Source organism: Neopelma chrysocephalum, unplaced genomic scaffold (genome assembly GCF_003984885.1).
Source record: "Neopelma chrysocephalum unplaced genomic scaffold, ASM398488v2 Primary Assembly neopelma1_159, whole genome shotgun sequence".
NCBI classification, from domain to species: Eukaryota; Metazoa; Chordata; class Aves; order Passeriformes; family Pipridae; genus Neopelma; species Neopelma chrysocephalum.
Genome location: NW_020897821.1, coordinates 98,727 through 111,108, shown reverse-complemented (window position 1 = coordinate 111,108; position 12,382 = coordinate 98,727). Strand labels below are relative to the sequence as shown.

The following is a 12,382-nucleotide window of genomic DNA, read 5'->3' as shown; positions in this document are numbered from 1 at the left end:
CCCAGCACAGCCCAGCCCTCGGAGCCGGGCCTGACTCACCCCCTTCCTGCCATGAAAGGATGGGCATTTTCCAGCATGGATTTCCTGCATGGAGGCCCACAAGGGGCACTCAATATATTTTAAGTTCTTTTCGGTCAGGCTGATTATGAGTTGGTATAAATTCTTGCTGCATTAAGACGCCCTAGATTTTTATTGAGTACATTTGTGTCAACCATGTGCTAAGGCCCTGTTAAAATGCTTTGAGTTGGCCAGTCTTTGTGCCTTTTTTTTTTTTTTCCTTCAAGGAGGGCATGAATTGCTCATTTTGAATGAATTTTTCAAATAATGAGAGAGAAAATAGCATGGATGTGAAGGCCCTGCAGAAGTGTGGTACATCTGTTTCAAAGCACCGAAGTGCAGACTGAGTGTCCCTAAAACAATTGTGGCATTTGTAACTCTTTCCATTCTGACTGCGCAAAAGAAAAATTTGCCAAAATAGCCATTGTGGGAAAAACCTCCAGTAAGTTTTATTTCCAGCTGTGAAGTCATCTGGGCTCTGCTGAGCCAGGGTGGCAGAGCTGGGGAGGCCTCTCTGGTGGGAGGGTGGCAGCACACCGGAATAGCAGCTTGTGAATATTTGACTTCTGTGAGTCACTGGAGGGAAGAACAGTCACAGGGAGAGCAGACTGACCAGCTTAATGGAAAGGGAAGCCACTGGATGTGAGGAAACAAGGAAGAAACTGGTTCTTGTCCTCTTTCTGCAGGCTACAGCTGGAGACAAGATGCCAGAACTGATGCACGTTCTGCCCGACAGGCCCACGGGGTGAGGAAGGTAAATGTGACCAAGCTCCCTCTGTGTCATGAAACTGGAGACAAGGAAGTGGCAAAAAACTTCAGAAAGGTAAAATACCTAAAAAATGCATCTCTTTGATCCCATCAGAGCTCTGGCTACAGTTTCTGAATTCCTGTGACTTAGCAAGAATATGGAGAAAATTCCCCAGTCCAAGGTCCAAGTGCTTAAAGCTGTGTAAGTTCATAGCCCTGGAAGTCTCTTCTGAACACTCCAAAAAATAACGGGAGTCTTGGAAAGCAACTGTCCCTCACTACTGACTGTCCTACATGTGAACTAGCCAGACTGGTTAAAGCTTAATTAAAACTTGCCAGAGTGGCTAAATTCCTTTCTAAGTGCAGCTGCAGAACGTTAGCTGTGGGCATATTTTAGACCTTAATTAGTAACACTTGCACTGGAGGACCAAAATCTTTCATGAATGCAGCTGCAATCAATTAATATCAGTCAGGCATTTCTGTGGGCAATACCAGGCTCTCCTGAAAATTGTTTAGTGCCCACCTAGATTTAAAAAGTAAAATTCTTACACACAACAAACTACATAAACAAAGATAACTACAAAATGTCTTTATTGAAAAAAAGCAGATTATAGCATCTAAGGTTAAATGAAACTTCTGACTTCAATATTAAATAACTTAAGATGATAGCAAGTTGCTTCTTCTTTAGATAAATAAATCTACATTTCCCAATTTTTTTCTTCAATAATCAAGGGAATCAAACACTGAAACACAAAACCACAAGTAATTCTAAAGACTAAAAGACAGAAGCACATTGAAAGGTTTTACAAGGATATATATACAAAAATAGTTAAACTAATGTATATTTTCAGCATGTAAACTAGTTACATGATATACAAACTGGGAATTCATATATTTCCTACAAAATAAAAATCAACGTTGGTCCAAGTTCTTGGAAGAAAACTATATTCTTTTAAAGAAAATGAAAATATTTCTCAAATGAAAACTTAATTTAAGTCAAATTATATACTCTAGTTTACGGCATTAGTTACAAGATGAATCACAAACTTTTAAACTTTTCTTGAAACACAAGAAAGCAGCTTTTGTCTCCTTTAGAGCTTTGGTTTACTTTACTACTCTGGAATTTCTGGTCTTAAAGAGCTCCTCTAACCATGTTTTCCTTTTGAAGCTCCACCTTACAAAATATATACACACGTGCACACAAGTGAAAGGGAAAGGAAAGAAACCCAAACAAACCCTCTCTGTAAGGTCAGTTATGTGAGTGCATTCTTTTGTTTTGTTTTCAAATGAGTATTTTGGTCCTTTCTTTGGAACACTCCTCCCCTGGACGGGACTCTGAATCCCCACAACAGCTCTGGGCTGCAGGGACTTGGGAACATTCCCCACCCAAGGGGAAAAGGTGTAGTCCTGATGCAAATGAGAACAGGTTGTTATTGTTTTAACTTTATGGAAACATTCTGAAAGTACAGCAAAGGCTTCTGAAGAACAATCACATCACAAAATGAACTCGGGAAGTTTACATCTGTGTTGAACTGATTTCAGGTGAGAATACTCCATAAGAAAATCACTAAAAGAAGCTTCCTCATTTACATAATTCCCAGGCAGGAGGTAATGTGCAGAAACTGCCACTTGCACTAAAGAGTACAGCACATCGTTATTTTAGGTTTGATTTCATTTTTCTCTTTGATTTGGGGGGGGAAAAAAATCAAACCAAAAACCCAAACTGGCAAATTTCACTCAAGCTCCAGCTTTTATAGTAAATGTTGGAAAAGCAAAGCTGTACTTCATAATACAGTAATGGAATGCATCTGTCTATAGAAAATACTGGAACAACTGCTGCTTTCTGCTTTTAAACAAATTGCTTCTTCTGTACTGAAATATTACCTTTTGGTGTTTGTACCATGATGATACTTAACAGATCAGAGCTGTGTAGAACTACAAGAGACTCACAGATCAACATGGGAAATAAAATTAAATATTATTCTGTTCTACGGGATGATCATTTAAAAAAAAAATAAAATAAAAAAAGGTCTGGTATGTACATGGTTGAGTTTGCTGTGCCTTGGAAAGTATGTTGGAAACTTAAACTTGCCCCAGAAGGAGGTGAAGTGCTCGGGAAGATCCTGGCAGAGGACGGGTCCAAGTGCCAGGGTCAGTCACCTCCAGCTCTGGCCACTGTCAGCTTGGGGGTTTTGCTTCTCTCCTGGTAAAGCAAAGCACTTTTCCAGTCCAGCAAGTACTGCTATGGGATGATTTGCTCCCAGGAACAGACATAAACCTTCTCTCTGCATTTTAATGGTTCTTTTCTTATTTTGGGTTCCTCAGTACACACTGTAAAGACAAGCAAGTGAAAATGCCTCCAAGCTGAAGGTGGTCCAAGGCAGCTCCCTCAAGGGAGAAAGCACTGCCCTGCAGCTGGTGCTAAAAGTTTATCCTGAAGCTCTGGTATCTTCCATGGTTCCTTAAGGAACTCACCTAGTCATACCACCCAGTTTAAACCATTTTTTTCCCCTTTTCTAGCAGTTGCTGGCACACCCAGTTCCACTCCTCCTTAGCCTGGTCTGCTGACTATGGACACAGAGGGAGGGCTTGCAAATGCAAAGTGCACATGCACCCACTGGCCTCTGGTTTGCAGGCCAGGCCTCTTGGGCCACAGTGTAGAAATGGGGCACTGGTTGCACTGCAATTCCTCCAAAACCTGGGGCTCACATTAAGTATGTTAATTATAAACTGATATATATTAAGTAAAAAATGACTTTTTAAAGGAGCATCTGACTTGCCCAGGAGCATTCAGGAGGACAGGTTAATCTAGGCCAATGGAAGGCTGGCAAAAGTTCAGGAAGTGTACCTTTTGTTCCTTACTTACAGACAAAAATAGTTCTCAGGAATTTTTCCTGCCCGCCCTCCCTTCCCCCATAAGAAAATTCCAGACTATCAGAAAGTTCTGTTAAGGGAGTTAATTATTCCACTTAGGAATTAGTGTCCATTGGATGCTCTTTGTGCTTTTCAAGAGCACCACAAATGGCTTTCAAAAAGTCAATGGAGCATAAGAAACTAAACTGCAATGGTGTTGCCAAATAAGTCATCTCATCAGCCTGCCTGGTGAATTGAACACGGGATCGTTTCCGACCCCATCGCTCCCATTCTCAGCGTGGGGAGAACTGGCAGGGAAACGTCCCCATTTACACATGCAGAGAATCTGCTCTGGAATTTCCACTTCCTCTGGAGCAGAAGAATTTTATTTTATTGCAATTTTGAACACAGTTAAAGACAGCAATGATAAATGGCAACTTCAGGAAGGCTGGATCGATTCTCATGAGAACGCAAGGAATTTTTTAGACATACAGATGTGTGATTTGCATGTAAATCACCAGCACATGGTAGAAAACAAACCATAAAAAAAGATTCATTTAACTTCCTATATGGAAGACATATATTTTCCCCCAGAGCTCTGAGGGTACTGTAAAAGCTTATGCAAAACATGGAAGTGTGTACATTCTATGTACAGCTAATACTTGTCGGAAAATACCAATGTTTCAATAACCTGACTCTCTAAATTCTTATTTCTGTTAAACTGTACTTTGTTTTCCAATGAAGACAATCCCCCTAATCAGTTCAAAAGTAATCCAGAAAAGAACACAAAGCTGAAAAGGTAATACAAAACCACTGTCCCTCTCTTTCTTTAATAATGTCTCAACATACAATCATAAAGCAGTTGGTAACAGATGAAGTCTTGTATCAAACAAGCAGTATAAAGACAAATGTACTTTTGCATAGAAAGGGGCAGCTAACCTTATTAAACAACAAAGAGGTTTGAAAGATGAATTCTTCAGTAAGTGCCAAATGGTCCAGTTGATATGAGTGAGTTTGGAAACCATGGCTACCTTGTACCCAGCCAGCAATTCCAGGGGCTGTGCCACCCTGCAACTGCTAACCCTGCACGTGCCAACCTTTTGGGGATAATCCTCTGTAACATGGGTTTTACATGAAGTGCTTGCCATATTTCTTGAACAAGCCCAATAATTAGTCTTTGGATGACTGTGGAATCTTGTAGGATGGAGAACTGGCCTCACGGGATGCTGAACCTGTGCTGGCTACAAACACCCACCTGCCTCCTCCCCACTGCTGCTGGGAATCCAAGTATTCTCTAAGACCAGAATTCACCAAAACTAGCTAAAATGCTAGCATTTATCTTATCATGCCTGCTGCAAGATGATAAGGTGCTAACTTTTGGAAAGTAATTCTACTCTCCTCACTCGGGTGAAATCACTGAAGGAAGTGAGCAGGGAGTGCAGAACAGCCCTTTGTACCATTGTTTTAGAAATGCTGCCATTTACAGTTACAGTTTAGTGGTGAATTATTTGTTCAAGTAGATGGTGTCTCAGTGAAAATGTCTAAATAAAAGAATGCATATGTACAAGATCAGGAAAGGACCCTTCACCTCTGATTCAAAAAATAAATAGCTGGTTTAGGTGGTTATTACTGGAATCTCATCTTTAAAGGAACACGAAAGTCACTTTTAGATATTTGTCTTCTCTTTCAGTTGATCCTGGCAATGTCCCTCAGAGTTCTGTGACATGCATGGGGTAGCTGGGAGGGGGATGTGATGGCAGTTTGATGTTGAGGCGCCTGATGTGACAGCTGTGGCAGAGCAGGTGGCCCTCTAAGGGGTAACAACGATGGCCTTCCTCATCATTGAGCTGCAAGCCACAGTCCTGGAGGAGACACAGACAGCCCAGGTTAGTGAGGGAGTCAGGCAGGGCACTCCCAGCACTGCTGCCCTGCCCTGCACAACCCCAGAGCTCCCTCCCTGCCTCCAGAGCAGCAACCCCGACAGGCTGGGGGGGATCCTGACAATCCACCCCGACATCACTGAACTCAAACAGGGCACTCCAGAGCAGCACCCAGCCTTTCTAGAGCAGTAACCAGTCTTTCTAGAGCAGTAACCAGCCTCTCTTCCACCACTGTTTCCCATTCTGGTCTCTTCTTCAGCTAATAAATATTGATGCAAATTGGCCAAAAAGCAGGGCAAGGACTGACACTGAGAAATACAACCTGGGAGGGGTTAGAACAGAGGAGGAGCTGATTCTGCAACACAAGAGCAGAGAGAGCACAAGCAGAGAATGAGAGGAGTGGGGAAAACGGGGGAGATGAGACGTCTGAAGCAGCACTACGCTTCCCCTAATTTGGAATTAAAAAAACATTAAAGACTTCAAGGCCAATTATCCAACTTTACTGGAAATGCTGGTACCTCTGGGACTGGCACATAACTACAGGGACAATGTGGGTGAACAACAGAACAGGAACAGAGACAAACAGAAAAGCAGCTACCAGTAATCCTGCCTGCTGACTGTTCTGTAGCCTGCAACAGAAACAATCCTGATTTTCAGCTGCCATCATTATAATCTTGAGGGCATTTGAAAATCATGGAAATCTGGTGCTCAGATTTGATGTTTCAAATACATTAAATACCTAAAAATTGTTACTGTGACGAGTCCTGAGAAACCAGAGATTCTAAATATGTATCTGTGCACTTAATAGAAAGGGGGGGGAAAGGGAAAAAAATTGGGCATATAGGTTATTTTAGACTGAAAATGAATGAAAAGCTGTTAATTGGACACAAAGTATGATTCTTCACCCTTCACAGCTCAAATTTAAATCCTCAAATTTTACAATGCTGAAATACGGCTGAAAATGGGTTTTAAAGTGACCTTTAAAACTGGAGTGTAAGTTTAGTGAGGCCAAAATCAAAGTTTCTGCCAAGGTAGTTTTCTGTGTGTTGCTACATATTATGTAATAATTTTACAGCCATTTATGTAAGATTTAAAATTAGAATTTACCAATTTGAGACACCCTACAGATGTGCCAAGTGTTGACATCTTTTTGCCTTTCCAAAATGGAATTCCCTCTGTGCAAGGAGGGACCCTGTCAGTGGGTTCCAGTCCCACACTGGGGGTCTGTTCATGAGTAACTGCTTGAACTTCTCTGCAGAAGTGAAGTGGTTGCACATGAATGAGATGATGCAGAAAAGCAGCAAAATTTCCAACCTGACCCCTGACTGTGTGGCCACCAGGTGAGGATGACAGAAGTGATTGTAGCATTCCTCAAAATACTGGCACTAACTCATCCAGCAGCATTTGGGGACAGCTGTACAGTCTGACAGCCTGGTCTGAGGCCACGAGGCAGTGACCCACCCCTGCTGACACAGCTCCTGATTTCTGTACATAAATGCACTCTGCCTCTCGGGGCAGATGTGGAGGCAGCTTGATTTGCCTCAAATGGGGAGGAGAACGGGGAAATGAATAATGAAACAGAACTGAAAATAAACCCCCAGTGGGACATTCTAGCATAAAGTCAATAGCCTGAGAGAGCAGGGGAGGGAGCTGCCATCTGAGGTGAAGCCTGCACAAAGCCATGGATGGGGGAAGAAGGAGGAGGGAAGTACAGCTCTCCAAAATACTGTGATTTCCTGTGCCACTTTCTCCTGAAAAATTAATACAAAAGGATGGAGTATCAGGTGTCTCTGTTGGAAGGAGACAGCTGAGTGCATGGGGTCTTCCTTACATTTAGGGACATTTCAAAATGTCCCGAATTTTGTTATTTCTCCCTCAATCAGAAGGCTCTTTGTAAAACCTTTTTGCTCAACAGTGTGTGAAGACAGCATTGCTGCACTGCTGCCTCTGGTGCTAAAAGTTAGGCTCTGTGTGGATATTCATATGTTGTATCAGAGCACCAGACGTACAGCAAAAGGGAAGTTTTTGGTTGATCCCAACTCAGAGAGTTTGTTTCCCTCCTCATGCAGAGCTCATGATGAACTCAGCTCTCCTCTCCAAAGCCAGAGCACTAATTCCACAAATTGATCTGCCACAATACGTGTTTAAATATTCTGCATAATAATAAACTACTCCCCAAAAAGTGAGAGAGTCAGTGGTATCCTTATCTCTTTTCTAGTAAGGAATTCAGAAGGGAAAAATCAGATCCCCCAAAAAGCCTTCCAGTCAGGGTTCTTCCCTGCACAGGCCATGAATTCAAGTCTGCTCAGATTAGAGCCTTACAGCCTGTACCCAGAGATGAGGAAAGAGAGAACTGGCATCTACTCTTTGTTCTCTCCCCATCTGGAAATATTGAGAAAATCCAACCCAACCAATCAAACCCAGCTTTGAAGTTATTCTATTGGGTAAAAAACCCAACCCAAGCCCACTTCCAGCCCTGCCTGCCCGAGCCGTGGGGCAGGGCCCTGCCCAGGAGTGCAGAGCCAGCAGGCACAGCCCTGCAGTGGGTCAGGCCCTGCCCAGAGCTGCTGTTGGGGTGGGCAGGGGTCCCAGCTCACCTCGCAGTGGTAGCACTCCACGTGGTAGTCCTTGTCCATCGACACCACCCGGATGGTCTCCTCGGAGCCCTGGTGGGAGGCACAGGCAGAGTAAGAGTGGTGCCTACACAGCGTTTCTCAGGGGTCACCCAGTGCCCAGCCTGGCTCTTTGGAGAGCTGATTCCATGGGGGATCCCCTCTCCCCCTGCACAGCAGAGCTCTGGGACCCCTCAGGGTCCCGTCCCCTGGTGCACGGCCCTGCACCTCTGGTTTGGCTGTTCAGCAGCACTGTGGGTCTCTGACACATCTCAGCTGGAGAAGCCATTTGGGAAGTGTAGCCAAAACTTCATCCTCAAGGGGCAAATTAGTTTTGAAACAATTTTCCAAGGGCACCCAGGATCTGAACTAGTGACCAGTCAAAAACCTGCTGATGGGGTAACTTTTCCTAGGAGGCATCCTGGTGTGTTTTCCAGGACTTGTACTCCCCTCAAACCCTCTGCTGCACAGCTCTTTTGCACATGCACATGTCACTGTGTGCAGCCCACAGGGACTGACATACCAGTCTGGCAGGTAATTACCTGCACAGGCCAAAACCTCAGCGTGAGGGTGGGTGCAGGGGTGTTGTGTAATTCCTGGCTGAGCCCCAGGCCCTGCAGAGCAGCCCATACCCTTCTGGTAACCTCCCAGGCTCCCTTCCTGATCCACTGTGAAGCCTCTGAAGCCAGAGCTCATTAAATGTGTTGCCTTGCCTTGTTTCCAGTTCCAGGTGTGGTTAGAGCAGCAGGTATGACGTGGACTATGTCTGAGAGAAGCGGTGGGCAAGTCAGTACCTGCACTGCTAGACTTGAACTAACCTAGGAAACCTCCCTGGGAAAGAACATGGAGTGTCTCCTGCTAGTCATCACATGAGTCAGCAGGACAACTGCCTTTTTTCCCTTTTCTTTCTTTCTTTAAAAGAAATAAAAGTTATTTTGTAAGATCCAAACTCAGGGACATTTACATAGGGGTTTTCTCCTCACAACCCACCACCAGAACAAGCAGTTCTGGCCCAGCCTTTATAAGGCTTTTAGTGATGTGAGACCTGGCCAAGTAAGAGAAACACTAATGACAAATGAGAGTAACATGCAGAGTGATGGGGCATGTGAGAGGCTCCAGCCACAGGCTTTACTGGGGCACAGCAGCTTACAGGAGGCAAGCTCTGGCTCTGTAAACATGGCAAGAGGAAAAGCAGGGGGGTGCTGAGGCCCTTGATTACAAATGAGCTGGTTGGTGACCTCAGCAATGGGCACTTGGAGGGTCCTGCACCCAGCAGAGCACGGGGGAACAACACTTAATGCCCAACTCTGACTGTGCTGACACCACTGGGGCCGAAGTTGCAAGCAGGTTTCACCTGCCTTCCATTTTAGCCAACTTTGTTGTTGCCTTTTCCATGCCTTTAAGCACTTTGGTTGCCACCCCAGGACAACAGAATGTGTGGGCTTCTCACAGGGGCAGGGTAACCATCAGATGTCTTTTCAAGGGCTTTACTGCTTGGGTTGTTCTTGGAGCCCCAGTCAGGGTTTTCAATTAAATGAGATTTCTACCAGCATAATTAGGAGCTGGAAGGTACCCTAAAGATACAAAGTCCTGTGCTGCACAGGTAGTGTGACTACTGCAACCTCTGTGGAAGGCTTGGGAGTGACTTTACTGCTGAACTGTGTTTAATGTAGTATTTAACATAGTATAGATTCTGGAAGATGGAGGAAAAGCATCTGGTGTGTTTTTAGGAAGTGTTCCTATGCCAACAGCTGTTTTCTGTAGGGACCCAGTGCATGTTAACACGTACCTGTGCTGGGAGGATTGGCTGGTTACAGGAAGCACATTTTGGTGCAAAAACCCTAGGGTGCAAGAAGAGAGTGTTCAAATCACATTGAAAGCTTCTTCAAAAAGTAGAACCAAAGAAACTATTCTAATCATGCCTTGTTTTCAGCAAAATGGAGATCCACAGGATTTGAAACACCTCTAATTGTTTGATGGTATTCAGCAAAAATGATATTTGGGAGAGGCTGATCTGCCCCAGCTTTATTGCTTAGGTCTTCCTGACCTCCAGGCATAGTGAATCCAGCCCTCTTCCTGCACATGCCCTTTCTCTTTCCTTCCTTTACTTATAAAGCCATTCAAATTCTTCCAGAGACTCGATGCACTGCCTGCAAAGCAGCTCTTGACTTGGGGACTGTCACAGTCTGACACAGAAAGCCATAACCTGCTAAATAGGAGAGGGGCTGCTCATGGCTGGGATGCACTCACTAAACACACCAGCTGGGCTTATGGCCCACAGCTGCAATTTATGCAAACCTCTGGGCCAACACTCTGTGTTCTCATAGCACGGTCAGCTTGGCACCACCAGGGTCCATTCAGGGTGAGTTACTCCTGCTGCATAAGCTGAGCTTTTGGTTGACTGGAGCTAAGAGCATCCTGCCTTTGAGCAGGATCAGAAAGAAGTCCAAAAGCAATCCCTCAACACCTTTTGTCTGGTAAGGCTAAAATCATTCTAACACTGCCTGCTAATTACACGTGCACTGTCCAGTCTTGGTTAACGCAGCTTGCACTCGTGTCATGCACTACCAGAAGCCCAACTTTCAGAAACAGCCAGCAGGATCTTCCACCACTTGCAGAATTGGCCTGATAAAATTAGTACTGGAAGTCCTGAAATAACAGCCCCCAAGAAAAGCATCCTCTGACACAACTCGATTTTCAGCCTTACTTGGCCACTGGATGCCACACTGGGCCCATGAACTGCCCTTTAATAAACTTTAAAATACTTTACAAATGCAACACATGAAAGCAGCAGTTTAGGGATATCTGAGCAAATGGGAGTATATATCTCAATAATTTACCTACTCTAATTCTTCAAGCATGCAGTGGGTGTGTGGACTCACGTGTGGTAGTCTTTGACACAGTAAATGTTGTTCTCCACGTCCACGGTGAAGGGCACTCCATCCAAACACTCGTTACACACCACGCAGCGGAAGCAGCCAGGATGGTAGGACTTTCCAAGGGCCTGTAAGATCTTAGGAAACAAACAACAAAATAAGTGGATACAGCATTACATGAGACTCCTGCCCCCCCCATATACTGCTGTGTCTCACTCATTCCTAATAATGACAGTGAGAAAAGCACTTCAGGATGGAATTACCACTCTGCAGATCTGTCAGCAAGGGGCCTCTTAAAACAATCAGACTTGCTTATTCCAGTGGGTTTCAGTGCTCTCCCAGTGAAGAGAGAGAGCTGAAAATCAGGCTAACGCCCATCAGCTTCAGCTCTGCAGGGCCAGGACTGTCAGTGGGAATTAAACACGGCTCCACAGACCACTTCTTGGAAAATCCCAAACACAAATTATGGCATACAGAGCTACTTCACAGAATATAACAGGCTGTGACAGACAGAATCCAAACTGGTCATTGCTCAATCTCAAAAAGTAAAATAACAAAACAAGCAATTACAGAGGTGTCCCTTTATTAATTAAAGATCCTAATCCACCAGAGTTACTGACTGGTTATCGCTCAGTCAGAGAGGGCCACTGGTTTCTGATAAAATTCCATGTGTATCCATGTGTTTGGATACTGATTCATCCACCTGCTCAGGCTTTTCCCATGCTGCCCTTCCCTACTGCACTTTAGAGGTACTTCAGAATGGATCCCCTCCCTCCTGGCATCCTTGTATGGAACACCCAGTGTGGCACTGGGACATCAAGGAGGAAGCCCCAAGCCCACAAACAAGCGCCTGGGAAGAGTGAGACACAGTATCATCTTCAGGCAGCTCTCAACAGGTTATAGGACCAACTCCATTCACTTCAGGTGTGAAAAATACCTTTGGAAGGTAATTTCCAAAAGCATCTGCTAGCAGCAGTGCTCAGCTTGGAGATGCTAGTAAGCTCAAGATGAAAAATCTCTATAGCCCAAGCTCTCATGGCCCTGTAGATGATTTTATGAATGAAGATTATATCAATAGGAAATAAATAGTGGCACATAGGAAAAAAAGCCAATTTAATTTAACCTTTTTTTCCTCTCTAATGAAGCCCTGTAGCTTTGTGTTCAGTGACTGGCATCAGGCTCTCTCTGACCTGCAAGCCCGTTCCTGGCCAGAAACAGCTCATACCTGTGCCGTGCTGCTGTGGGGGCTGTGCAGCCCAAGGGCACAGGGGGCACTGCCCAGGGCTCACCCAGCTGCCCTGAACCCAGTACAGCCCCAGCTCTGCCCTGAGCCCAGCACAGCTCTGCCCTGAGCCCA

General features: G+C 44.7%; 1 protein-coding gene across 2 annotated transcripts in view; it reads right to left on the bottom strand.

Moving 5' to 3' along the window:
- Positions 1-1,377: 1,377 nt before the first annotated feature.
- Positions 1,378-12,382, bottom strand: part of WTIP (WT1 interacting protein) — an 83,625-nt gene continuing 72,620 nt past the window's right edge. For both annotated transcript variants that reach the window (XM_027701526.1, XM_027701527.1), the window contains 4 exons: positions 11,032-11,162; positions 9,939-9,990; positions 8,135-8,203; positions 1,378-5,519 (listed from right to left, as the gene is read on the bottom strand). In XM_027701526.1, coding sequence (XP_027557327.1) covers positions 5,367-5,519; positions 8,135-8,203; positions 9,939-9,990; positions 11,032-11,162 — 405 coding nt within the window. In that variant the 3' untranslated portion in view covers positions 1,378-5,366. The remainder of the gene's footprint in view (positions 5,520-8,134; positions 8,204-9,938; positions 9,991-11,031; positions 11,163-12,382) is intronic.